General features: G+C 40.1%; 1 protein-coding gene across 1 annotated transcript; it reads right to left on the reverse strand.

The window, feature by feature from the left end:
* Nucleotides 1–6,477: 6,477 nt before the first annotated feature.
* LOC140852591 (pentatricopeptide repeat-containing protein OTP51, chloroplastic-like) lies at nt 6,478–9,976 on the reverse strand. Its single transcript, XM_073245996.1, has 2 exons — nt 9,355–9,976; nt 6,478–8,674 (listed from the first exon to the last, which is right to left on the reverse strand). The coding sequence occupies exons 1-2, from the start codon at nt 9,928–9,930 to the stop codon at nt 6,812–6,814; spliced, it is 2,439 nt and encodes an 812-aa protein (XP_073102097.1). The 5' UTR covers nt 9,931–9,976; the 3' UTR covers nt 6,478–6,811.
* Nucleotides 9,977–26,279: the final 16,303 nt, after the last annotated feature.

A 26,279-nucleotide genomic window follows, 5' to 3' on the forward strand; every position in this document is an offset into this window, starting at 1 on the left:
GGATGTCGGCCAACCTCCGAGCGTAGCATGTCGACACGATCATTTTGTAGAGTTTGATAGTTGAGTGGCGTCCGATGTATTCGGATAGGATAACGATGACAAGTCGAATATCCGTTGTCCGGCCCTTGATCGGGCATGCACATCGGGACATATGATAAATGTTGGCAAGCCGAATATCCTTCGATCGATCGTGACCAAGTCGGTATGTCACAAGTCGAATACCCGTTGCTCGGACCTTGGTTGGGTGGGTACATCGTGGTGCATGATAAATAGTGGCAGGCCGAATATCCTTCGACCGGTCGTGACCAAGTCGGTATGTCGCGAGTGCGACTGCGGCCGTCCTGGCATTTTGCCCTTCTTAGTCAAAGCTAAGTTGGCAAGTTAGCCAGCCACATTGGTCAAAGCCCTTTGTCTTCAGAGGCGGAGGCCGTTGTAGATTCGACGATGGAGCCGTAGATTCGGCGAAGGAGACGTAGATTCGGCGTAGATTCGGCGATCGACGATCGAGCCGTGTTGGTCGAGGCCCTCTGCCTTCAGAGGTCGAGGCCATCAGTTCGGCGATCGACGATCGAGCCGTAGATTCGACGATCGGCGATCGAGCCATGTTGGTCAAGGCCCTTTACCTTCAGAGGTCGAGGCCGTCGGTTCGACGATCGATGATCGAACCGTAGATTCGACGATCGATGGTCGAGCCATGTTGGTCGAGACCTTTTGCCTTCAGAGGCTGAAGCAGTCAGTTTGGCAATCGACGATCGAGCCATAGATTCGGCGATCGGCGATCGAACCGTAGATTCGGTGATCGGCGATCGAGCCGTATTGGTCGAGGCTCTTTGCCTTCAGAGGTCGAGACCGTCGGTTCGGCGATCGACGATCAAGTCATAGATTCGACGATCGACGGTCGAGTCGTGTTGGTCGAGGCCCTTTGCCTTCAGAGGTCGAGGCTGTCAGTTCGACGATCGACGATCGAGCCATAGATTCGGTGATCGACGATCAAGCCATATTGGTCGAGGCCCTTTACCTTCAGAGGTCGAGGCTGTTGGTTCAGCGATTGGCGATCGAACCGTAGATTCGACGATCGACGATCGAGCCAAAGATTCGACGATCGAGTCGTAGATTCGACGATCGGGCCGCATTGGTCGAGGCCTTTTGCCTTCAGAGGCCGAGGCCATCGGTTTGGCGATCGACGATTGAGCCATAGATTCGGCAATCGACGATCGAGCCATGTTGGTCGAGGCCCTTTGCCTTCAGAGGCCGAGGCCATCAGTTCGGCGATCAACGATCGAGCCGTAGATTCGACGATCGATGATCGAGCCGTAGATTCGATGATTGACAATCGAGCCGTAGATTCGACGATCGGGCCACATTGGTCGAGGCCTTTTACCTTCAGAGGCCGAGGCCGTCGGTTCGACTATCGACGATCAAGCCGTAGATTCGACGATCGACGATCGAGCCATGTTGGTCAAGGCCCTTTGCCTTCAGAAGCCGAGGCCGTCGGTTCGACGATCAATGATCGAGCCGTAGATTCGGCAATCAACGATCGAGCCGTAGATTCGGCGATCAGCGATTGAGCCGTAGATTCGGTGATCGGGCTGCGTTGGTCGAGGCCTTTTGCCTTCAGAGGTCGAGACCGTCGGTTCGATGATTGACGATCGAGCCATAGATTTAGCGATCAACGATCGAGCCGTGTTGGTCGAGGCCCTTTGCCTTCAGAGGCCGAGGCCGTCGGTTCGACAATCAACGATCGAGCCGTAGATTCGACGATCGATGATCGAGTCATAGATTCGGCGATCAACGATCGAATCATAGATTCGACGATCGGGTCGCATTGGTTGAGGCCTTTTGCCTTCAGAGGCCGAGACCGTCGGTTCGGCGATCGGTGATCGAGTCGTAGATTCGACGATCGGCGATCGAGCCATGTTGGTCGAGGCCCTTTGCCTTCAGAGGCTGAGGCCATCATAGTATTCCGCTCCTTTGATCTCTATCAGGATCTGCGCACGAAGAGCGGAGAGAGGGGTGCAGGAGTCATACCTGCGATGCGTCGGGCTCGAACTCCATTGTCGGGGTGAGACCCATCTATCGGTGGGGCCTGCTGGGTTCAGTAGGAGCCCAATTTTTCTTCCGCTTCTCTTTCTGGCCCGTGCCCTCGGTCAGGCACCGGTCGGAAGCTCCTTCGTCCGCGCGCATGTATTTATATGTGCGTTCTAGTAATTCGACATACATCCGAGGGAGGGTCTTGTCCAAGGAATATGTGAACCGGGACCCCCTTAGCCCCCTCTTCATGGCCAAGATTGCCATGTCTTCATTGAGGTCCCGGACCTCAAGTGTGGCTGCATTGAATCGGGCCACAAAGTGTCGGAGCATCTCATTTTCTCCCTGTTTGAGGGAGAAAGGACTGTCCGAGGTTTGTGGTGGTTTCCGGCTGGTGCTGAAATGGACCACGAAAGAATGCTCGAGCTGCCCGAAGGAGTAGATACTCCCTGAGCGGAGGCCGGAGTATCAGGCCCTAGCAGCTTTACGAAGTACGGCGGAGAAGCCGATGCAGAGGAGGGCATCGGTTGCCCCTTGAATTGTTATGAGAGCTTTGTAGCTCTCCAGATGGTCAACTGGGTCAGTGGAGTCGTCGTATGGCTCCACATGAGGCATCTTGAACCGACTAGGGATCGGTTCGTCGAGGATAAATCGGGAGAGAGGTTGGATGGTCCGAAAGTCGACGTCGTTCGAAGACTTCTGACCATCCGCCTGGAGCTGGGCAAGCCGATGGTCGATTTCTTCGAACATGTGTTCGTAGTCGTCTAACCGTCGGTGTTGAGAAACCCCAGGGGTCGAATCTCCCGACGAACTTGAGAGTGAGGCGGACGGTGTCCGCGGCCGCTTCTCCTTCCTCACTCGCTCCAGCTGGGAAGGAGAGGGACGCCGAGATCGGTGGGTGTCGCGTCATGGCTGCCTCGCTCCTTCTCGGTAGGAGTGCTGCGATGGCTGCTCTTGAGGAGGAGACAGAAGTTGATGCGGGCGTCGGCGGCTGCTTCTGGATGGCATAGGGTGCACCGTCGGTTGTTCCACCGGCGGTTGCGGCAACTGAGTCGGTTGCTGTTGGAGATTTTTGACCACATCCATCAGAATGATCATTTGCCGCACGATCGCTGCGATCTGCGCCTTCGGGGTCACCACCGGGTGCGGAGAGCTGGATTCCGCTATGGAGGGTGAAGGAGGAGCCTCTTCCCGATGGGAAGAGCGCCTCGCCGATCCGATAGCTCTCGATCGCTGAGCCCTGGTTTTCGTCGTCTTAAGAGATTTTTCAAGCTCTGTGGAGCTCGCTGTCTAACCTCTGTCGAGCCCCTACCTGGCGTGCCAAATCTGTTGCGGCCAATCCCCCCGTCGTCCGATCATCGGGGTCGCGCATCTGCAAGAAAAGTCCTCACTGACCGGAGATGCCTCCGGTGGAGACCCTCCGACGGTCAAGTCAGAGAGGAGACTAGGCAACAGTGGAACTCAACGAGAGGGAGGGAGAGCTAGAGAGCTCAAGAGCTTAGAGGCGCTTATCCATGCTTGAGAAAGCTTGCTCAGAACTTATTAAGACTGTTGCCTTACCCCATTTTATAGTAGAATGCGGTATGGCCCCGCCATTAATGGTGCAGACAATTGGGGAGTTGTCAAATCGCCGGGGGCTGTCAACTCGGTGTGGGTTGTCAGGTCATTAACCCATGTCCTTAGCAGAACAACACCCCACGACGGTCGTACGGCATGTCCTTGACAGAAGAACAGCCCATAGCGGTTGTACGGTATTTGGATGGCCTGGCCGACTGTATGTCGTTATTCGGCTGTCGGGTCGTCGGATGGTGACTCAGAGACACCGTCGGCTGATCTGGTGCTTGTGGAAGTCGGGTGTCGGCTGCCACCCCCGACAGTGAGTCGGTGATGTGGGTTCGGCCGCTCGGCCAATCGAACGTTGGCTGCCACCTCCGACAGTGAGTCGGTGATATGGGTTCGGCCGCTCGATCAGTCGGAAACAGTATGGATCTGTTCGGCCGACATACCTTCGATCGGATATTATCGGCAGCCATTGTCGGAGTCGTCCGTTGGAGTCGTTGTCGGAGTCGTCTGTCTGTCCAGTGGGTAGAGTCGGACGTCGGTCGGACCGATCCGAAGATAAGTCGGCATATGGGGGTCAATCGGTATATCCCAACACAAAAGATTGTTTAAGTTGTGTCCAACAGTCTTCTCAGAACTTCCATCCAGTCCCTTTTTCTTAATTTTTTTTGGTTTTTGTTTTTTTGTAGTATCTGTCCCGGTTTTTCATCGTTTCCTTTTATAAAGTCTTGGCAATTATGTAAACCAAGACCTAAATACCAGAAGTCTCTCTGATCGATGCTGCTTAACAGTTTGATGTAGCCTAGGTAGTTTCATTTTCAGATGAAAACATGAAAACATGAACCCTTGGTATTAGCAACACTGACGGGGGAAAAAAAAAACAGGAAGCTAAAAAGTTAAGAGAATGCGCGATTTCTATTATAAGAATGGCTGAATACCATTGAAAGCTTAGATGGCTAGATCTTTCGCAAACACTAAAGGCCAGCAGTTCTCTTCTATAATCTATAATTAACTTCCATCAAATGATCTAGTATAAGGAATGTTCAAGTACTAACAACCAGCTATCCTTTTTTATGATTAAGAAAAGATAAGCAGAATAGTTGAAATGATTTATATAGGACCAACTAGAGCTGTCAACGGGCCGGATCGAGGCCTGAGACCTGCAGGTATTTATCCAACGGGTCTGAGTCTGGTATTAGCATCGGACCCATTTATCTGGATCCAGATCCGGACTCGATAAATTAAAATGTAAATGGATAAGGTCTGGATATTAAATATCCAAACCCGATAGATCTGGAACCCAAATAATATAGTACAATAATATTATATATATATATATTAAAAATATTTAATATCCAGACCCTCTCTCAGTCTCCCTCTCTTCCTCTTGGTCTCCCTCTCTCTATCTCTCAGTCTTCCTCTCTCCCTCTCTTCCTTAGTCTCTCAATCTCTCTCTCTCTCTCTCTTAATCTCCCTCTCTCAGTCTCTCTTTCTCTCAATCTCTTTGATGGCGCCTCTCCCTCCCATCCTCTCCCGCTCCGGACATCTGCCATCGGGTTCAAAGCCCATCATCGATGACTTCTCCTTTTCCCTTCGTATTGAAGACCGCCTTCTTTTCGGATCCAATGAAGCAAGTCGGTAGTGACCCTTCCCCGATTAAATGATTGATCGATTTGTTTTGATTTTGATTGAGAACATTGAGAAATTTCTTCTGGGTTGTGGTATTGGATTTGATCTTTGTTTTGTTTTAGATTTTAGGGAAGACGATGATACTGAAGATATTAAGGAGGAAGCACAGGGTGGAGCTGGAGATGGTTTGGGTATTGGGACGGTCGGCCTTCTACGACACTGCTCTAAGTCTCCTCGATGGCACCTCTCCCTCTCCTCCTTTCCTGCTCCGGACGCCCTGCCTCTCCCTCTCTGCTGCGAGATCCGCTCGCCAACGGTTGGACCTTGACACTAAGGCCGTAGACGGAAGAGATCCAGTCCGATAGGAGATCCTCTCCCTCTCTCTGTCTCTCAGTCCCATGCTCTCCCTTTCCGCCGAGATACGATCTCTCTGATGGCGCTGAACCCTCCCTCCTCTCCTGCTCCTGCCTTCCTCTCCCTCACCAAGGCCAAGATGCAATCTTCTCTCCACCTTTCCCCCTTCACCGTTGCCTTCCGCGGCTCCGCGCCCCCTCCTTTTGCTTCGCATTGTCTCCGCCGCCAATCGGACTGCCTCTCCCTCTCCACCGCTGCCCTCCACTGAGAATCGGGTCTCGGAACCGGATTCGGATACTCAGGACCCATAAGAATTCGGATCTGGTATTTCAAGGTCAGATCCATCGGGTATTTGGATCCGGATCCGGTATCCGAACCCGACCCGTTGACAGATCTAGGATCAACTAAGAAAATGAAACTTTATTTAAATTGCACATAATCTATTTATTGGTAGCAGAAAAATATATCATCTATCAACTTTTTGAAAGGGTTATGTAGAAATAACAACAAATTGGGAAATAGAAGACCTATGTAGGTGCATAAGAAATGGCTTCCTCGGTTAAAAAGGGCTACAAAGATTACATCCAATGGCAAATGGTTTTCTCAAATCTGATTTAGAGGTACTATCTCAGTTTGCTAGCCTCTAGTCTTTTCCTCTTTACCAAGTCTCTAAGCTTACGCACAAATGTTAAGGCACACCCTGATCATCTCTTGTCTCCATGCACATAGAGTGTCATGAAAAATTCAGAAACCAGCTTGTAACTTTTTTGCCCCATAGGTGCAAATCCTAAGGTTCCTTCAACTAGTTTTGAAGCCAACCTTCCCCAACAGAACAATTTATGCGAACAACAACATCTTTAGCTAGCAGAATAAAGAAATAATATAAAAGTGGTGCATGGGAGAAAGTGGAAAAAAAATATAATTTTGTAATAATTCAAGTAATTAAACATACAAAGCAAAATTAGTTTTAACAAGGTAGTGGCTCATCTACAAGAATTGATTTGGGCAGACTGAAACCAAAAAACGCTTCATCTGTATGAACTCATCTTATTAAAACTAGTGAAATTCCTGCCTACAACATTCAGTTATGTTGTTGCCTTCTTGAACCAAAAGGCCTTTCGCTGCAGCAATGAATGCACCAAAAGTAAATTTAAAAACTTGCACTCATGGTCATAACCCTTTCTAGTCTTGAGCATCTTTGAGTGTTGTGTTGAAAATAATAAATAATTTTCACCACCTTCTAAACAGACCCCTGCTCATCAGGTTCAGACTCAGTCTGAGAGTCATTGAATTGACCTTCTTCCCTTCCATTTCCTGTTAGACCATCACCTGGTGCCAGAAGATTCTTGACACTCACCAATACATAAGATTCTGTTAATTTCCAGAATGCATCTGCATTGCTTCCTTGAAGACCTATCCAAAACACTTTACCTTTTCTCTTAACTCTACAAGCTAGGGATTTTGCTTGCAATGCCTTGACAATTCTTTCAACATCTTCGCGATTTCCTCCTTTCATCTTGAGCAAAATATCACCAGAGGATATTCTGAATCCCCCATACATGTACCAGTATGCTAAAACACGTGCTGACAACCATCTATGGATAAGCTTTGGAATCATTGGTCGTCCTTTAAGCCAGAACTGATCAGCGAAAAAACCAAAATAAGAGTGTAAGATAGTAGAAAATCGATATGGTATCTCATGATCATCCTCAGCTAACCTACTTGATGGAGTCAACCACTCATAAAATCTTTCATGAATGTGTGCCCTCAAAGCGGAATGGACATTGGAACTTTCATCGAACTCAAAATGGATTGCATGATTCCTTCTCTCCACATCTGATTCCATCCGTACACCACCGAGCAGCAAGCCAATCAGAATCTCACGTTGCTCCTGATCAAGTTTCATACTTACAGTTCTTCTGACTACCTTTCTGTTCTGGCTAAGAACATAATGAAGCTTTTCAAGAGACTGAGGTTCAACATCATATTTCTTTTGGCGCATTATATCATGTATCTTTGCAACCTTAACATGATCTTCTAAGGCAAGAAACCCTCTTAAAATGGTGTTGCAGGAACGGGCATTGGTCCCAATTGTCCCATTCTCATGCATTTCATTAAAAATCTCGTCGGCCTTCTCAAGGTTACCAATTGTTACCAAAGATTTTAAGTATATATTGTAGATGGTTCGATTCGGACTGCATCGTGTGAGGCATCTTGAGAATGTAAGTTCCAATTTGTCATGCATGCCCAAATGGAAGTACATGTGCATCAAATTGAGATAAGCTGGCATAAGAGGCTTCATACCACTTTCAATGAAATCATCTATTAGTTCTTCTGCAATGTCAACTTCTCGAGCATTCGACATGACCTCAATTATCTTATGATATGCAGCAACACTTACGGGAATCTTCTGCTCCTTCATCCCTTTGTATATCTCCAGCGATTTCATTGGCTCATTGGCCCTTGCATAAAGATCCATTCGATAAACAAAGGCTTGAGAAGGGAGACTGCACCCGGATTCTAAAAGCTTGAGCCATGTTCTCTCTGTTTCCTCTACATCTCCTTCCTTGGAGCAAGCTCTCATAATGGAGAGTAATACATCCTTGCTCTCCTCAATTTTCGCATGCCTCATCTCTTCCCTCAGAGCAGAAATTCTTTCTCTATCTATAACATCTTGATAGCTGTGGAGCCATATTAGTCCAGCATAGATATCCTTATGTATCTCAAGATCAGATGTTACCAGATTATGATAGATGAATTCAGCCTGCTTGAGATAATGCTTTGATGACCCTCCTGTCTTCCTGACAAGTGCTCGAAAGAGAGAGTTGTGCAAGCTGAGCCGTGGCTTGTAACCACCTAACTGAATCATCTTATTGTAGATTATGCATGCCTCCTCAAGGCAGCCTTCTACAGGTGCACTGAGATAAGCAACTGTCAGGATATGAAATGTGGACTCACTGGGGATGCGACCTTGGTTGATTATAGCATCAAACATCTCACGGCATTTTGTGAATTTCCGATCCTTTCCCAGGTAATCAGCTAGCTTTGTTGCCAGAGCAAAATCAAATCGGAACCAGTGCCTCTGGGCCATCCATTTGTATACCTGAAATCAACAAGCCATCCATTCAGACAGCTGAAACTAAACAATTTAATCCTCTTCTGTTAAAGAAAAAGGGCTAACTTTATGGAGAAAATTTCCATTGGGCGACACAAAATAGACGATGGAGGTGAGAAAAATCAAATTTTGATGACAGGTCAAGACATGCAGAAGTGTGCAAGTGAGTTTGAAAAGGATCCAGAGCCATGGAGCCGCCCATTTACACATTTGAAATTAAACAGCTTTCTGGCCTGAAAGCTGAATCTGGAAAGTCTGAACTCCTCTGACCCAAAAAAAAATTTGATGCATAAAATTTTCATTAAGCCTCAACCATTGACTGCAGAAGAGGACAAGAACGAATTTTTGAGAAGAATAAGAGGATCAAAGAAGTGATGTGCTTGAAGTGGAGCAAACAAGTGAAAGTGAAGCAAAGACTTCATTCAGACAGCTAAAATTAAACAATTCAATTCTCCTCCAACAGAAAAAAGTGCTAACTTGCCACAAAATCTTTTTTGTGCCTCAATCACCAGCTGCCAAGGTGTAAAAAAAATAATAAAAAAAAAATTGAGAAGAAAAGGAGTTTGAAACAAGTGAACTCTGTACGGTGAGGCAAAAAAACGAACAGTTAGGGGGCAACGGATCAATCCACCAAAACAGGACGCACAAAACGTAGAAGTACCACCGACCCGGAAACTGGCTTCATTATCTCGGGTCCGCATGAAGTGGAGGGCGATGTAGGTGGCGTCCTCCTGGGTGATCCATTTGCGCTGCGCGTTGAGGATTCTGACGTACGTGGAGTTCTTGTGGGAAGGAAGCTCCTTGCAAAGCCACGCTATCTTGGCCCTCCTCCATTGCTCCGGGAACTCCTCCAGCTCCCTCACTTCGACGGGGGGAGAGGGAAGGGACCTCATGTCCCTCTCTGCGGCTCCATCCGAGAGGAGCTGAACCAAAGGCCTACCCGCATCTTCCGACTCCGCTTCCCCCTCGTCCCCTTCCTCTTCCTCTTCCTCTTGTTGCGAAGGCTCCACGGCGACCAAGGAAGCCCTTTTAGTCGAGGGAAGGCGGCGGCGAAGGGGGAGGGGAGATGGGGCGTTTGAGATAAGGACGCCGCAATGGAGGCGGCAGGGAGAGGAAGGGAGGGGAAGCGGGTGTCGAAGAGCGGCGAGAGAAGTGGAGGCGGTCGGGTGGTAGCGGCGGCGGAGGGAGAGGCCGGCCGGAAGCGCGGCCGTGGAACAGAGCTCGGGGCTTAGGGGGATGAGCATCGCTTCTCGCTTCCTTCTTTTTCATCATCCAGCGGGTAACGGAGAACAGACAGTTATTACTGGAAGTTAGGATATATTTTTTTAAAAAATTATATATATAAATATATATATAATGCGTGCATACGGAATTAGATAGGATTCAAATTCGATCAGATCAAAACTCTATAATAAAAATTTTATATTAATAATTTAAATCATTAAATATAATATACCATCTCAAAACTGTTTACAAATAAAAAATTATATAATTTGAAAATTTTTGATCATGCATCAAATAGTTAAAAATTGAACATTTTAAATAAAATTAAATAAAATAAATTTTTTAATCTCTTGATACGTTGATTAGAAATTTTTTTAATATATAAGTAGTTTTGAATTAGTAAATCATATCAAATGGTTTGGATCATCGATGTAGGACTCTCATTGTCTAGTTTTGATACGATCGAATCTAAGACCAAATCCAAAATCAAATCCGATCAACCTTACTCAAATATATATATATACTCACATTCCGGGCCTATAGTTAAAAACTCTTTCAAAAATCTAATTTTTCAAATATGGAACTTTTCTTTCTCCCAACATTACAATCTATGCTAACATTCTCCCACTAGATTGTAATGTTATAAATATATTTCTTTCACATGATAATGCCATGTTTATAAGATTTAAACTTTCAATTAGTATTAGTCCTCAACATTCTAATAAAGATATTGGTGTTCACAAATTAAACCAACACTCTTTGAGATAGAATTTAAAATACTACACATATAGCATTATTCAAATCCTTAAAAAGTTTTATAACTGCTTTAGCACTATTAAGATTACGTGCTCATCCTATTTCATGAATATTTACAAGAGAAATCCCAAACTCTTGTTAGAATCTACACCACTTCTATATTCATATAAGTAAAATTTTTTAAAATTTCTGTTACCATAAATACTTAATAATGAACTTCATTAAGAGTTTTACTCATCCTTCTTATGTAACAGTTAGCATTGAACATCCTAGAATGGAGCCCATATGTATTTATTTATTTATTTTCAGTGCTTTTCAAGTATATAACAGTCACTTGTTGTTATCCATTAAACTTTGAAATTAGCTTTCACTAATTTAAAGTTGGTTTACCATTATCGATGCCTTTTAGTATAGGTTTCAGCTCTATTCCACTAGATGTTTTTCTTTCCATATCTCTAGATAGTTCTTTAGTAAGCAGATCCGTTAAATTATTGCCAAACTTCATATAGACCATGGTAATAACTCTACTTGAGATTAATTCACAAACATATTCATATTGAAGACTTATACGTCTAGACTTATCATTATAAATATTACTTTATGCTCCAAACATAATTGTTTCACTATTGCAGTGCAAAGAAATGGCTGGCATTGATTGTAGCCACAACTCTATTTTTAATACTAAATTTCTTAGCCAGTCAGCTTCTTTGCCTGCAACAGCCAATGTTACAAATTCTAACTCCATGATTGAATATGAAATACATATTTGTTTCTTAGAAGCCCAAGATATTGCACAACCTCTAAGAGTGAATATCCATCATGATGTAGATTTGTTAACATTTGCACTTGTTATCCAGCCTGCATCACAATGCTCTTCTAGTATAGTTGAAAATCAAAATAATACAAGCCTAAGTCAATGGTTCTTTTGAGATAACCCATGACTCTATAAATGGCTTTCCAATGACCTTTATAAAGCTTACTTGTACACCTTGAAAGTTTACACGCAACAAAGGCAATATCTAGTTTTGTGCAATACATTACATACATAAAACTTCATATAACACTAGCATATTTTTATTGTGCTATTACCTTATCATAGTTTTTAGTTCACTTCATACTAGAATCATATGGAGTATTTACTTCTTTTATATCATAATGTTTAAATTTTTGAAGCAATTTCTCAATATAATGTGACTAATTTGGTGCATAACATTTACTATGTTTCTTAACCTTGATTCCTAAAATAGTATCTACTTTGTTAAGATCTTTCATTTTGAATACAAAAGTTAGATACTTTTTAGTTTCATTTATTCCTAGTAGGTTGGTACCAAAGATTAATATGTTATCTACATAGAGATAAATAATTACACCGCAATCTTTTGTAAACTTGGAATGTATGAACTTATCTGCACTATTATGTTTAAAGCCATTTAACAAGATCACATTGTCAAATCTCTCATGCCATGATTTTGGAGCTTGCTTCAAACTATACAAAGATCTTATCAATTTATAAAATTATCTTTCATTATTAGGAAGTATAAAATCCTTAAGTTGCTCCATGTATACTTTCTCATTTAAATTCCCATTTAAAAAGATTATTTAAATATTCATTTGATGCACGTATAAACTATAGATTGATGCTAAAGTAATAAGTACTCTTATGGATGTTATTCTTACCACTGATGTGAAAGCATCAAAGTAATCTATGTCTTCTCTTGGCATGAAGCGTTTAGCAACTAATGACGTCTTAAAAGTTTGTATAGAACCATCAATATCATATTTCTTTTTAAACACGTATTTACATTCTATAGGCTTAGAACCTGGAGGTAAATCAACTAGAACCCAAGTATTATTTGACAAAATTGAGTCTATTTCATCGTTCATAGCTTCTTTCCAAAATGCTGCATCTCTAAAAGATATAGCTTCATTGACAGTCTTTGGATCATTTTCGATGTTTAGTAAAATGGGTGTTTTATTGAATAATTTAGTTCTATCTCCTTCAACCAAGAAGATAATAGAATCTAGAAAAATAAAATTAGAGCCCAATATTTTTCCTTTCTAACTTTTTGACTCCTAAATTCAGTGAGTTCATCTCTTTCTTTTCTTTTCTCACTTGAGATAATAGGAGTCAAGTCTAATTGATCTAATTTATGCCCATTAGAATCATGCACATTAGAATCATGCAAATTTAAACCATATTCTATACGTTCATAAATAGTAGAATCGTGCATAAATTTATTTTCTAAAAACTCAACATGAATGGATTCTACTATTACATTAGATTCTAAGTCCAAAAATCTATATGCTTTAGAATTTTGTGCATAACCTAAAAATACACAATTACAATTTCCTGATCCTAATTTAATTTTCTATGGGTTAGGAACTTTATAAAAAATAATGCATCTCCACACTTTTAAATAGCTTAAACTTGGCTTTTTATTATTCCAAATTTTATAAGATGATATATATAATTTCTTAGATGGAACTTTATTATGAATATGGCAAGTAGTGAAAAGTACTTCACCCCATAAACTATAAGGCAAATTAGCATTTAATAGTATAGCATTCTTCATATCTGCCAATGTTCTAATTTTTTCTTTTAGCAAGACCATCTTATCGTGGAATGTAAGATGCGGATTTTTGATGGATTATTCCAGCTTCTTCACAATATGTAGACAAATCATTAGAAAAGTATTTTCCTCCACTATTGGCTAGTTGCCATCGCTAATAGTCTACATATCATCGTCAATAATCTCGCCATTGCTAATTCCATCGTAACAGTCAATTTGAAAAAAATCTGATCGCTAAATATCCTTATTAGTGATAAAAATTTTAACTGTCGCTAATAAGACTATTAGCGATGAAAAATTTTATCGTTAATTATTTTTTAATTTTTAAATTAAATTTTTACTTTTTTTAAAAAAATATTAACGATGACATTTACCACTGCTAATGCCATCTCTAATTTTTTTAAATTTTTAAATTAAATAATTTTTTTAAAAAATATTAGCGATGGTATTATCATCGCTAATGCCGTCGCTAATACTATCATTAATAATTAATTTTATTTTTTTAAAAATTAATAATAATTTTTTTTAAAATCTATTTAATTAATCACAATGAATTATGGTCCTTAATACCTATTATAATTAAAATTCAAAGATAATATGATAATCAAAAATTTAAAACTAATTATATTATATTAAAAATATAAATTATATAATTTTTTTACAAGCAGTATCAAAAAAATAAAATATATCAAAAAAAAAAAGATCCAAACCTCATCATCGTCTGCCTCCTCCTCCTCCTGCTTCTCTCCAGCAGCTGATGGATGAGAATCGAATGTCCCAGCATCCTGTAATGAAAAAAATAAAATAATATTAGAAAGTTTTGATATGGAGGCGTATCTTTTGATATACTCTTTCGATTCTCGAACAAATTATTTCTACATATTTCATTTGATGATACGAAACTATAGACACCTCCGGTCCATCGATTGAATTTTTAGCCCCTAGATCTTCTTTCTAGACTCAAACCTAAATATATGAAGCTTCTAAATATAAAAATTTAAAACAAGTAAAAAAATTTAGTAATATAATTACATGATATGATGGCTGGAATGATGAGTCCAATCGATCGTACAGCTGTGGGTCTCAGAGAAGCTCCACGACCATATCGCGGATGGCATCCAGGAGGCTCTAAGATCGTTGGCTCAGAATAACTAAAGTGTTAGGGTTTACCACATGGCATATGTGCTGCAGAATTATATAAGCTGACTGTATGAGAGCTCTCTCTTTCAGTACTTCCTTCTCTACTGTGATGGCTCCGACCTCAGAAAGATATGATCTATAATTTTTGAAAATAAAAATAACTATGTATCATATATTAACTGTGTACCAAAATAAAATAACTATATATCATATTTATTTAACTTATATCATGATACTTTAACTTTGTACCACATTCATAAAAGTAACATACATAATTTATGACTAAAGAAAAAATGAGCAATATGAGTCTGAAATATAAATCAGAAAAAAGATACCTGGCTGCATCAATAGGATACTTTTGCCCAAATCTTAATGATGTAGGATTCCAATTTTTTTTCGAGCATCCTAGTTTTTGCAAAAAGTAGTTCTTCTTCGATGAAAAGCAACTTGTCATAAGTATTTATCATCCGATGGAGTTTGACATCTATCTTTGTAGCCATGCAGATCCACACATTATCATGTATTGTTGGATGAGAATAATTTTTTTACTGATACATTGCAGATGCTAACTAACAATCTTACATAATATCTGATCTCTCTGATAAAGGATTGACATCGATTGATGGGTCTAAGGGTAGGTCTGCTGTGGTGTGTCATCTACCATAGATCAAGAATAATGTTACTAGAGGTATCAAGTTGATCTAGTAAAAATAAATAGATATTTAGACAAGTGGAGCCTCAGTCCATGACTTTCTAGATTTGTAGGATTTTAAGAAAATTACTATTTATGGGGGTTGTTTAAGGAAAGACAAGTTTCAGTCCATAGTGTACCAGCAAGTTGCTACTTTAGAGCTAATGACCTTTTAAAGGGAGAAAAAAAGATGTAGGACTCCGAACATGCAGAAGAAGAGATCAGTTCTCATTGCGTAAAATCTTCTGTTGTCCTTAGAAATGGCAAGCCAAATCCATCGGCATCCATCAGGTTTTAGACATCATATAGAAACAAGAAAAAGAGTCCATAGCAATCTATAGAGCCATTTTCTTTAATATCCATTAATTAAGTTTGAATCATCATTAGAAAAAATAAGAAGACAACCATAAGAATATAACAAGCAAAATTTGTCGGCACCCATTAGCTTTAAGACATCATATGGATAGAAAAAAAAGAGACCAGTCCCTTCAATATCCATTTACTTTGGATCATCACCAGAAAAAATAAGAAGACAACCATAAGAATATAGCAACCAAAATCCATCGGCATCCATCAGCTTTAAAACATCATATGAGAAGAAGAAAAAGAGGTCAGTCCTTTTAATATCTATTTAGTTTAGATCATCATCAAGAAAAATAAGAAGGCAACCATAAAAATATAGCAACCAAAATCCATCGGCACCCATCAGCTTTAAGACATCATATGAGAAGAAGAAAAAGAAGCCATAACATAATCCTAAGTCCCGTACATCTAATTGATATGGCACCTACCATCGCTAATACTCACAATAATAGGTGCGCTAGTGTGGGGACGGGGCCGCGGGGTAGGGGTCGTAGGGTCGGGGCCATGAGCTGGGGGCGGCGGGGCAGAGGCCTTGTGGTCAAGCCGGGGGGATGGGGCCATGGGGAGGTCGGTGGGGCAGGGGCTGTAGGGTTCGACCGACAGGGTCAGGGCAGCCGCGGGCGAGGTGGGGCCAGGGTGGCTGGCTTAAGGCCACAGCGTAGGAGGCACTAATGGGGTCGGGGCGGCTGCGGGAGAGGTGGGGCCTGGGTGGCAGGCTCGGGGCTGCAGTGTAGGAGGCACCAGTGGGGTCGTGGCAGCTGTGGGTGAGGGGGCAGGGGTGGTGGGCTCGAGGCCGCAGCGTAGGAGGCACCGACGGGGTCGGGGCAGCCGTGGGCGAGGCAGGACTGGGGTGACGAGCTCAGGGCCGCAGCGTAGGAGGTGTCGGTGGGGTCGAAACATTGGGAAGGAGGATGTGAGGGGAGCAGGGAATGTCGGGAAGGATGCACCAAGGAAGGGGGTTGTCACCGATCATGAGGAGGCACCGATGAGGTGGAAAAAGTCAAAAAGGAGGAGAACGAGAGGGGATTCGCGAGAAGGAAGAGAACAAGCATGAAAATTTTTTTTCCCTCTGATGGGTTGGGGGTGTTTTTTAGTCGGACTATTATCGACGGTAATGGCTGTTAGTAATACGATTGGAAAAACTCCATTTTACATGCCAGGGTATTAGCGATGATAGTTTCCATCGCTAATACCCATCTACCATCGTTAATACTATTAATTTTTTTAAAATAAAATTTTAATATTAATTTTTTTAAAAAAATTTTAAACTAATATTTTTTTAAAAATTATTAACGATGGTAAATTATTCCATCGCTAACATTATTAAATTTTTTAATATTAAATTTTAATATTAAAATTTTTTTTCTCTTTGACATTTTTTAGGTGGTTAAAAATTATTATTGAATTTTATTAAATTTTTGAGCTTAATTAATTTATAGATCAAGTCTTCATTGATTTAAATTAAATTAAATTAAATTAAGTTTGACTTAATTTGAGGCTAATTAGATTTTAATATTTCAAGTAGGACTTGGATTCAAAGTCTAATTGAATTATGTTTGATCGGATTTCGAATTGGATTCAAATCAGGTTTGAATTAGATTCAAATTGAATCATTGATCAAGTTTGAATTAACTTAAATTAGATTTAACTTAACTATATTTGACTTAATTTGAGGTTAATTAGATTTATAATTCAAGTAGGACTTGGATTCAAAGTCTAATTGAATTAGATTTGACAAGATTTCGAATTAGATTCGAATCGGGTTCAAATTAGATTCGAATTGAATCATAGATCAAATCTTAATTGATTTAAATTAGATTTAATTTAATTAGATTTGATTTAATTTAAGGCTAATTAGGTTTTATAATTCAAGTAGGGTTTGAATTCAAAGCCTAATTGAATTAGGTTCGATAAAATTTTGAATTGGATTCAAATCGGATTTGAATTAGATTCGAATTAAATCAAAGATCAAGTCATAATTGATTTAAATCAAATTTAATTTAATTAAATTTGACTTAATTTAAGACTAATTAGATTTTATAATCTAAGTAGGACTTAGATTCAAAGTCTAATTAAATTAGATTTGACAAGATTTTGAATTAGATTTGAATCGGATTCAAATTGGATTCGAATTGAATCATGAATCAAGTTCTAATTAACTTAAATCAGATTTAATTTAATTAGGCTTGACTTAATTAGAGGTTAATTGGATTTTATAATTCAAGTAAGACTTAGATTCAAAATCTAATTGAATTAGATTTGACAGGATTTCGAATTGAATTTGAATCAGGTTCGAATTAGATTTGAATTGAATCATGGATCAAATTCTATTGATTTAAATTAGATTTAATTTAAATAGGCTTAACTTAATTTAAGACTAATTAGATTTTATAATCTAAGTAGGACTTAGATTCAAAGCCTAATTGAATTAGGTTTGAAAGGATTTCGAATTGGATTCAAATCGGATTCGAATTAGATTTGAATTGAACCTAAATTGAAAACTATTTTCTCCTAATTGATTTAAATTAGATTAATTTTACTTAGGTTTGACTTAATTTGAGGATAATTGAGTTTTATAATCTAATTAAGATTTGGATTCAAAGTCTAATTGAATTAAGTTTGACATAATTTTGAATTAGATTTGAATTGATTCGAATTGAATTCGAATTGAATCCAAATTGAAAATTATTTTCTTCTAATTGATTTTAATTAGATTAAATTTAATCAGATTTGACTAATTTGAAGGTAACTAGATTTTACAATCCAAGTAGGACTTAGATTCAAAATTTAATTGAATTAGAATTAATAAGATTTCAAATTAAATTTGAATTGAACCTAAATTAAAATTATTTTTTTATAATTAATTTAAATCAAATTTAATTTAATTAATTTTAAATTAATTTATGATTAATTAGATTTTATAATTCAAGTAAGATTTGAATTTAAAGTCTAATTAAATTAAATTTTATAGGATTTCAAATTGGATTTGAATCGAGTTTGAATTGAATCTAAATAATTTTTTAGATTATTACCAATGAAAAAGTATCATCATTGCTAATAATATTTTTAAAAAAATTATTTTATCAAATTATTATTCAAATTTTTTTAAAAAAATTATTAACGATGGTAAGATTTTCGTCATTAATAACCCCAATTCGCCATCGCTAATAATTATTTTATGTTTAAATATCATAAAAAAATTTAAAAAATTTAAACACTTTTAGTGACGGCTTTTTCCGTCGCTAATAATTAAACTACCATAGCTAATAGTATTAGCGATGATAATATTTTTGGTTGGTTTTATGATGGCTAAAAGATGTTATTAGCGATGAAATTTTTTTTGTCACTAATACCTGTTGGGAAATGTGTCCCAAAAAGTCAATCGTCAAGCTGTTGACGGTTGAGCAACCAAGTATTGTAATTGATTTGTTAATAAATAAAATATATTTGGCATCTTCATCATAGGCTTTCATCTTCTAATGAACTCCGTTGTTATGATGAAGTCCTTAGGACTATTTAAGTTCGATAAAGAGAGGATTTATCGATTAGTCCTTAAAACTGTTCACGATCAAATGATAAGCTATTAATAAGGACGACAGCTTCTATCGAGCATAGGTCGCTGTAGGCCATATGGGTTGGTTGTCCTCTTAACCAAAGAGTGTAGAGACACTGGTATGGCATACAGGTGAGATGTAAGGATACATCGTCATTGAACGTGACCAACTCCAGAGCATTCTGCTGTCGAGAATGTCTCTGATGGGATATAGGTATAAGTGTCCCTTAGACTTGAGATCGCCTCAGTGACTTGCAAGCAACTCACTATACTTTGGTACTAGACTAACTGAATTTCTAATTTAGGGACGGAAGGCTTCTGGGCACAGTCAAGTACTTGTGAAGTCAGAGTGTTATCGAGATGGGATCTAAAGTAGTTTCATGTTTATTTCAATTGTATCTTGATTATGAATCAAACATGCAATATGGTTGGTAGAATCATATTGTAAAATTATTTTACAAATATGAAAATTACTTTTTGAAAAGCCGAACCCAACCCTCAGCCCAAAACTTAATTAAGAATTAAGAAGTTGTTTGATTAGGTTCTAGGATTGTGAATTGAAGAACCTAAGACACAAATCATAACACATTGGGTTAATGGGTTAGTGGAAATTAGGTCTATTAATTGGGTTAGACCTATGGTTAGATTAAAGATGGTCTTAATTAGAGAATTGACTAAATCTAATCAATTGTTGTCTTAGATTAGGTCAAGGATTCTCTAGATCAATTACAATAGTTGTAGTTGGTCAAGTCCATGTCTTTAACGAGAACCAAATGGACTTGATTCTTGGCTAAGCGGTCTAGCACGAACTGTTAGGTTGATTTAATCGAAACTAATTAAACCAGTTGGTGTCTAAGGTAAACTAGACCGGTGGTTTTTAATTGGGAGTCCGCTTACCTGGCCATTTCTGATGGTGTCTAAGGCAAGCTTTGGCAGACCCTCCCACTGATCGAACTTACTTGACCTCTTGATGAAATTATGTTTTGATCGGATCACTTGATTATTCGAGCTGACCCATGTCAGCTAGGTAAATCAGTGTGACTGATTTAGGTGCTCCTAGACCAGCCCTTTTAATGGTCTCCCTTAAGCTGACTTGGTGAAGCCAGTGGGAGGATCATGATAAGCTGGTTCATCTGACCTCATCTTCTATATTATTTAAATCTTCTAAAATTATTAGGTCCTTAAAATGATAAAGTTATGGAGATAACTGAGTCATAGCCTTCCATTAAGGTGTTTGATAATGAGTCCATTAACTCAATAATCATTGCAGACCCAAAGGCCTGGTGCTTGTTGACTAATGGAATTATCACTCATCATATGATGACTTGGAAGTATCTTTCTAATGGTGGTTAGGTGAGCCAACCAAAGTTGGGTTTAATCATTCGTTGGTTAGATACACCAAGTATGATCATGTTAATGGTTGGACCTAACCGGATCCTTACAGTGGAGGCCAAAGCCTACTGATTAGGTTTCTGGGGCAAAATTAAAATTACTAAAAATTGTTTAGAGAAATAATTGGTTATGAACCTACCCTTAGATGTACATGGGTTGGCCAACCAAAGTTGGGCTTGTGTGCAGTCTAAGTGGATTTTAGTACCCACTAAGGAATTAGGATAATTCCTCGAATTGGAGGTAGAGGCTACCAATTCGAATAAAATAGTGAGAGAAACCTTTTGATTAAAGTTCAAATCTTTAGGTTTAATGAATCAATTACTAATTAGGTTATGGTTCTCCTTTGTGCAAATATGGCCACTTCCTATCGCTCCGATCATTGTTGGACAATGATAAGTTGGTGGGACCCAACTTCGATAGCTGGTATCGAAAGTTGAAGATAGTCCTGGAGCATGAATGGATCCTATATGTGATAATGGATCCTGCACCTGAGGAGCCAGCTACCAATGCACATGGAACAGTCAGAGAAACTTACCAGAAGTGGCTCAGTGACCGGACCACAGTGCGCTGTATCATGCTGGCTACCATGAGCGATGAGTTCAGTCGCAGATTCGAGACGGCTCAGCCAAAGAACATGCTTCAAGTGTTGGAGGATGCCTTTGGCACACCCGATGACGTAGAGAGGCACAAGACTAGTTGTGCCATCTTCAATGCCAAAATGTGGGATGGTGCCTCTGTCACTGATCATGTATTGTACATGATCGAGCTGATGGAACGATTGAGTAAGCTCGGCTTTCCCTTGCATGAGCAGCTTGGGACAGATGCAATACTGAACTCACTGTCCAAGTCTTATCTCCAATTCCTCACTCATTATAGAATGACAAAGCCTGAAGAGAACTACCACAGGTTACTGGGGTTGCTTCAGAACTTTGAGAAGGATCACCAACTTCACAAGGAGTCGGTGAACTTAGTGGGAGGTTCGTCTTCTGGTTCTCGACCTTTTAAGAAAGGAAAGAAGAACAAGAAGAAGAAAGTGAAGAAGGTCCAAGTTCAGGCTGGGACATCTGTGCAGGGTCAGACCAGAAAGATCAAGCCCGATATGAGTCTATTCTACTGGCAAGCACCCTAGATTAGATAGTGTGTCAGATATCTACTTATGGCACTGTAGGCTAGGTCATATAAACAAGAACAGAATAAACAGGTTGACTCAAGAGAAAATTCTCGAAGTCAGTGATTGTGAATCACTTCCAACCTGTGAGTCCTATCTTCTTGGTAAAATGATTAAGTCGCCTTTTACTGAAAAAGGTGAGAGAGCTACTGAGCTCTTGGGCCTAGTACATACTGATGTATGCGGGCCCATGAGCACCAGTGCTAGAGGTGGATATTTCTACTTCATAATTTTTACGAATGACCTATCCCGATATGGATATGTCTATCTGATGAAACATAAGTCAGATTCATTTGAAATGTTCAAACAATTTCGAAGTGAAGTAGAAAAATAAACTTGGAAGAGTATTAAAACTCTTCGATCTGATCGAGGAGGAGAATACCTTTCTAGTGAATTTCTCACATATCTAGGAGAGAATGAGATTCTCTCCCAATGGACTCCTCCAGGAACACCACAGCATAATGGTGTGTCTGAAAGGAGGGATCGGACTCTGTTAGACATGGTCCGATCCATGATGGATTTTGCTAGCTTGCCGATATCCTTCTGGAGATATGCACTCGAATCGGCCTGTTATCTGTTAAATAGGGTTCCAAGTAAGTCTGTAAATAAGACTCCATATGAGATATGGATGGGACGTAAGCCAGTACTTTCACACCTTAGGGTCTGGGGGTGCCCAGCCTATATCAAATGATTAGTCACAGACAAACTTGGACCTAGGTCTGACAAATGCTCATTCATAGGGTACCCAAAGAGACAAAAGGATATTTTTTCTACCATGCTGATGAACAAAAGGTGTTCGTCAGCCTTAAGGCAATCTTTTTAGAAAAGGAGTTTCTTGGTGAAGGAACCGTTGCCTCTAAGGTTGAACTTAATGAAGTTCAACAGGTAGAAGGACCAACACCAATAGCTGAACCTGAGTCTGATATGATTAGATCATATTCGGAGCCCAATGTACCTGCATCATTAAGGCGATCCAGTAGAGTACCGCGTCAGCCGGACAGATACTACGGTTTCTTGGTCCGGGACGGTGATCCCATCAAACTTGATGAGAATAATGAAGATCCGTCACCTATATGGATGCAATGCAGAGATCTGATTTCGAGAAATGGCTTGAAGCCATGAAATCCAAAATGGAGTCCATGAAGGTCAACGATGTATGGACATTGGTTGACCCACCTGAAGAGGTTAAACCCATTGGGTGTAAATGGGTCTTCAAAAGGAAGAGGGACGCAGATGGAAAGGTGGAGACCTATAAAGCCCGTCTGGTCGCCAAGGGGTATCGTCAACGTTATGGTATTGACTATGATGAGACATTTTCTCCTGTGGCAATGCTTAAATCTATTCGGATAATGCTTGCAATAGCTACCTATCTGGATTATGAGATCTGACAGATGGATGTAAAGACAGCTTTCCTGAATGGAGAGCTGACCGAAGAGGTGTATATGATACAATATGAGAGATTTATATTCACAGATGAGTCCAAGGTGTGCAAGCTTCAGAGATCCATTTATGGATTGAAGCAAGCTTCTCGGAGTTGGAACATGCATTTTGATAAGGTGATCAAAACGTATGGCTTCATTAAGAATGGAGAAGAGCCCTGCATCTATAAATGGGCAAATGGTCCAGTTATGGTATTCCTTGTCTTGTACGTGGATGATATTCTCTTAATCGAGAATGACATCCCCGAACTACAGGGAATAAAAGTTTGTGTGTCATCACAGTTCTCCATGAAGGATTTGGGTGAAGCATCCTACATCCTAGGGATGAAGATCTATAGGGATAGATCTAAAAAGATACTTGGGTTATCCCAGTCCATGTACATAGACACTGTGCTGAAGAGATTCAGCATGGAGAATTTCAAGAAGGGCTATCTACCGATAGGCCATGAAATTTCTCTCTCTAAGAAGGATTGTCCGACAACTCCTGAAGAGAGAGAGCGTATGAGTAGAGTCCCATATGCTTCAGCCGTGGGATCTATCATGTACGCCATGACATGTACAAGACCAGATGTGGCATACTCACTAGGAGTAGTGAGTAGATACCAATATGATCCTGGAGAAAATTACTGGAAAGTGGTTAAAGCCATCCTTAAGTATTTAAGAAATACTAAGGACCAATGGTTGGTTTATGGCGAGTCAGATCTGAAACTTGTGGGGTTCACAGACTCTAGCTTTCAATCTGACCATGATGACAGCAGGAGCGTGTCGAGTTATATCTTTATTCTGAATGATGGAGCCATCTGCTGGAAGAGTTCCAAGCAGCATACTGTGGCGGATTCTGTTTGTGAAGCAGAGTACATCGCAGCATCGAATGCCGCGAAGGAAGCTGTGTGACTGAGAAAATTCTTCAACGAGCTCGGACTAGCACCCTCCCTCGATGGTCCGGTCCTGCTCTACTGCGACAGCACTGGTGCCATAGCTCAGGTGAAAGAACCCAAAGCACATCAGCGGACGAAGCACATCTTACACCGCTTCCACCTGGTCTGAGAGATCGTGGATCGAGGTGACGTCGACCTTCAGAAGATCGACGGAAAGGAGAACCTAGCCGACCCCTTCACTAAAGTCCTGGCGATAAAGGAGTTCGACAACCACAAGTCGAAGATGGATATTAGATACTGTGTCGAGTGGCTTTAGGACAAGTGGGAGTTGTTGGAAAATGTGTCCCAAAAAGTCAATCGTCAAGCTGTTGACGGTTGAGCAACCAAGTATTGTAATTGATTTGTTAATAAATAAAATATATTTGGCATCTTCATCATAAGCTTTCATCTTCTAATGAACTCCGTTGTTATGATGAAGTCCTTAGGACTATTCAAGTTCGATAAAGAGAGGATTTATCGATTAGTCCTTAAAACTGTTCACGACCAAATGATAAGCTATTAATAAGGACGACAGCTTCTATCGAGCATAGGTCGCTGTAGGCCATATGAGTTGGTTGTCCTCTTAACCAAAGAGTGTAGAGACACTGGTATGGCATACAGGTGAGATGTAAGGGTACATCGTCATTGAACGTGACCAACTCCAGAGCATTCTGCTGTCGAGAATATCTCTGATGGGATATAGGTATAAGTGTCCCTTAGACTTGAGATCGCCTCAGTGACTTGCAAGCAACTCACTGTACTTTGGTACTGGACTAACTGAATTTCTAATTCAGAGACGGAAGGCTTCTGGGCACAGTCAAGTACTTGCGAAGTCAGAGTGTGATCGAGATGGGATTGACCACTCCAAGAGTTGGAGAAGAATGAGTCGCTGTATTTCAATTTAGCAAAACTTTGGCCAGGGTAATCCATTAGATGGATTTGATATTTTGAAATACAATGTGGACAACCTGATCAGAGTTGACAGTTGAACTCTGGGGTGTCCTATGATCATTTTGGTCAAGGGGATGAATTATATAAAAACTATATCCGCATGGGTTCTAAGGATGTTGTTCTACACATTCGACCTATCCGATCGTCGGGTACCATTGCTAGATGGTCACTTCGATTGGTACAGAAATTTATTTCTGTGCTACCGACTTAGGTTCGGACCTATGAGGTCACACACATTAGAGTTCATGATCTGATCGGATGGTTGATCAACGATTAAGAATCATTTTAGGGTTAAATGATCAATACGATTGACATTTAACCCAGTGCAAGTGTTGCAGGAGGATCGATTAGCAATTCGATTACTAATTGGCTTAATTTGATTAAGCCAATGGGCTGAGATTAAGTCTAATTAAATATAATTTAATTAGATTTGGTTTGGGCTTGATTGGATCAAGTCCAATTGGTTTATTGGATAAGCCAAGTGCAAGGAAAAACTAGTCCTAGTTCAACTAGGACTTGGGTCAATCTAATTTCTAATTTGATTAAAAAATTAAATCAGATTTAAATCTAATTTAATCTGATTAAATTAGATTTTTAATTGGGTTAAGACCTATTTTAATTAGGTTGATCTAATTTTGGTTTGATTTGGTTTGAGAAACTAAATTAAAACAAGTCATGAGATAGAATCCTAGTAAGACTAGGATTCTACCTTGCGCCACATAAGCCTTCCCCACGCCCTCTCTCTTATTCAATGCCAATCTCCACTTATTTTGTGCAACAAAAGCCCTCTCCCAGGTCTCTCCCACGTTCACAAAAGGTTTTCTTTCTTCTTTCTTACATGGAAGGTGGTTTGGATCAAATCAAAAAGGAATAAGTTTGGATTTCGAATTCTATGAGATAGAGTTTTAGAAATCCAAAACTCTTTCAATTTTGCACCGAATTTATCCAAATTTTTTTTGAAAATTTTGTGACTTTTAGGGTACACATTGTGCACCCTTTTCTGGTGATCCATGCACGAAAATATGGAGGAGGTGCTCAAGAGTTGGACGCCCCTTAACTTGCCATGTTTGGATAAGCCTTGACTAGGTATTTGACCTAGACAAGGACTCTATCATATCTCTCTGTATAAAATGAGTTTCTTCGTAAAATTTTAGGAGAAGATAGAGATTTGAGAGACCTTTGTTCCATCCAAAAATCAGAGAGAAAGACCTTTGGATCGTGGAGATATAAAAGATACAAGTTAGGGTGTCTCGAGAGAAATACGTGAAGAAGAAGAGAGTCTTCTTCTAGGGTTTTTTATTTTCTTATCTTTCCTCCCTCCATCTTGAGTTTTCTGAGAGCATCTCAGATCTAAAACTCCTCCTTTTACTTTCCATCTTTGGAAGAGTCTAAATCAAGAAGAAGGAGGCACCTGATCAACCATTAAAGA

This window comes from Elaeis guineensis, chromosome 11 (assembly GCF_000442705.2).
Source record: "Elaeis guineensis isolate ETL-2024a chromosome 11, EG11, whole genome shotgun sequence".
Taxonomy (NCBI): Eukaryota; Viridiplantae; Streptophyta; class Magnoliopsida; order Arecales; family Arecaceae; genus Elaeis; species Elaeis guineensis.

Bases quoted from the DNA above. Each gene is read 5' to 3' on its own strand.
- LOC140852591 (XM_073245996.1), bottom strand. From the start codon at position 9,930: ATGCTCATCCCCCTAAGCCCCGAGCTCTGTTCCACGGCCGCGCTTCCG. The intron at 8,675-9,354 runs GTCGGTGGTACT...TGTTGATTTCAG, and splicing joins ATAATGAAGCCAGTTTCCGG to GTATACAAATGGATGGCCCA.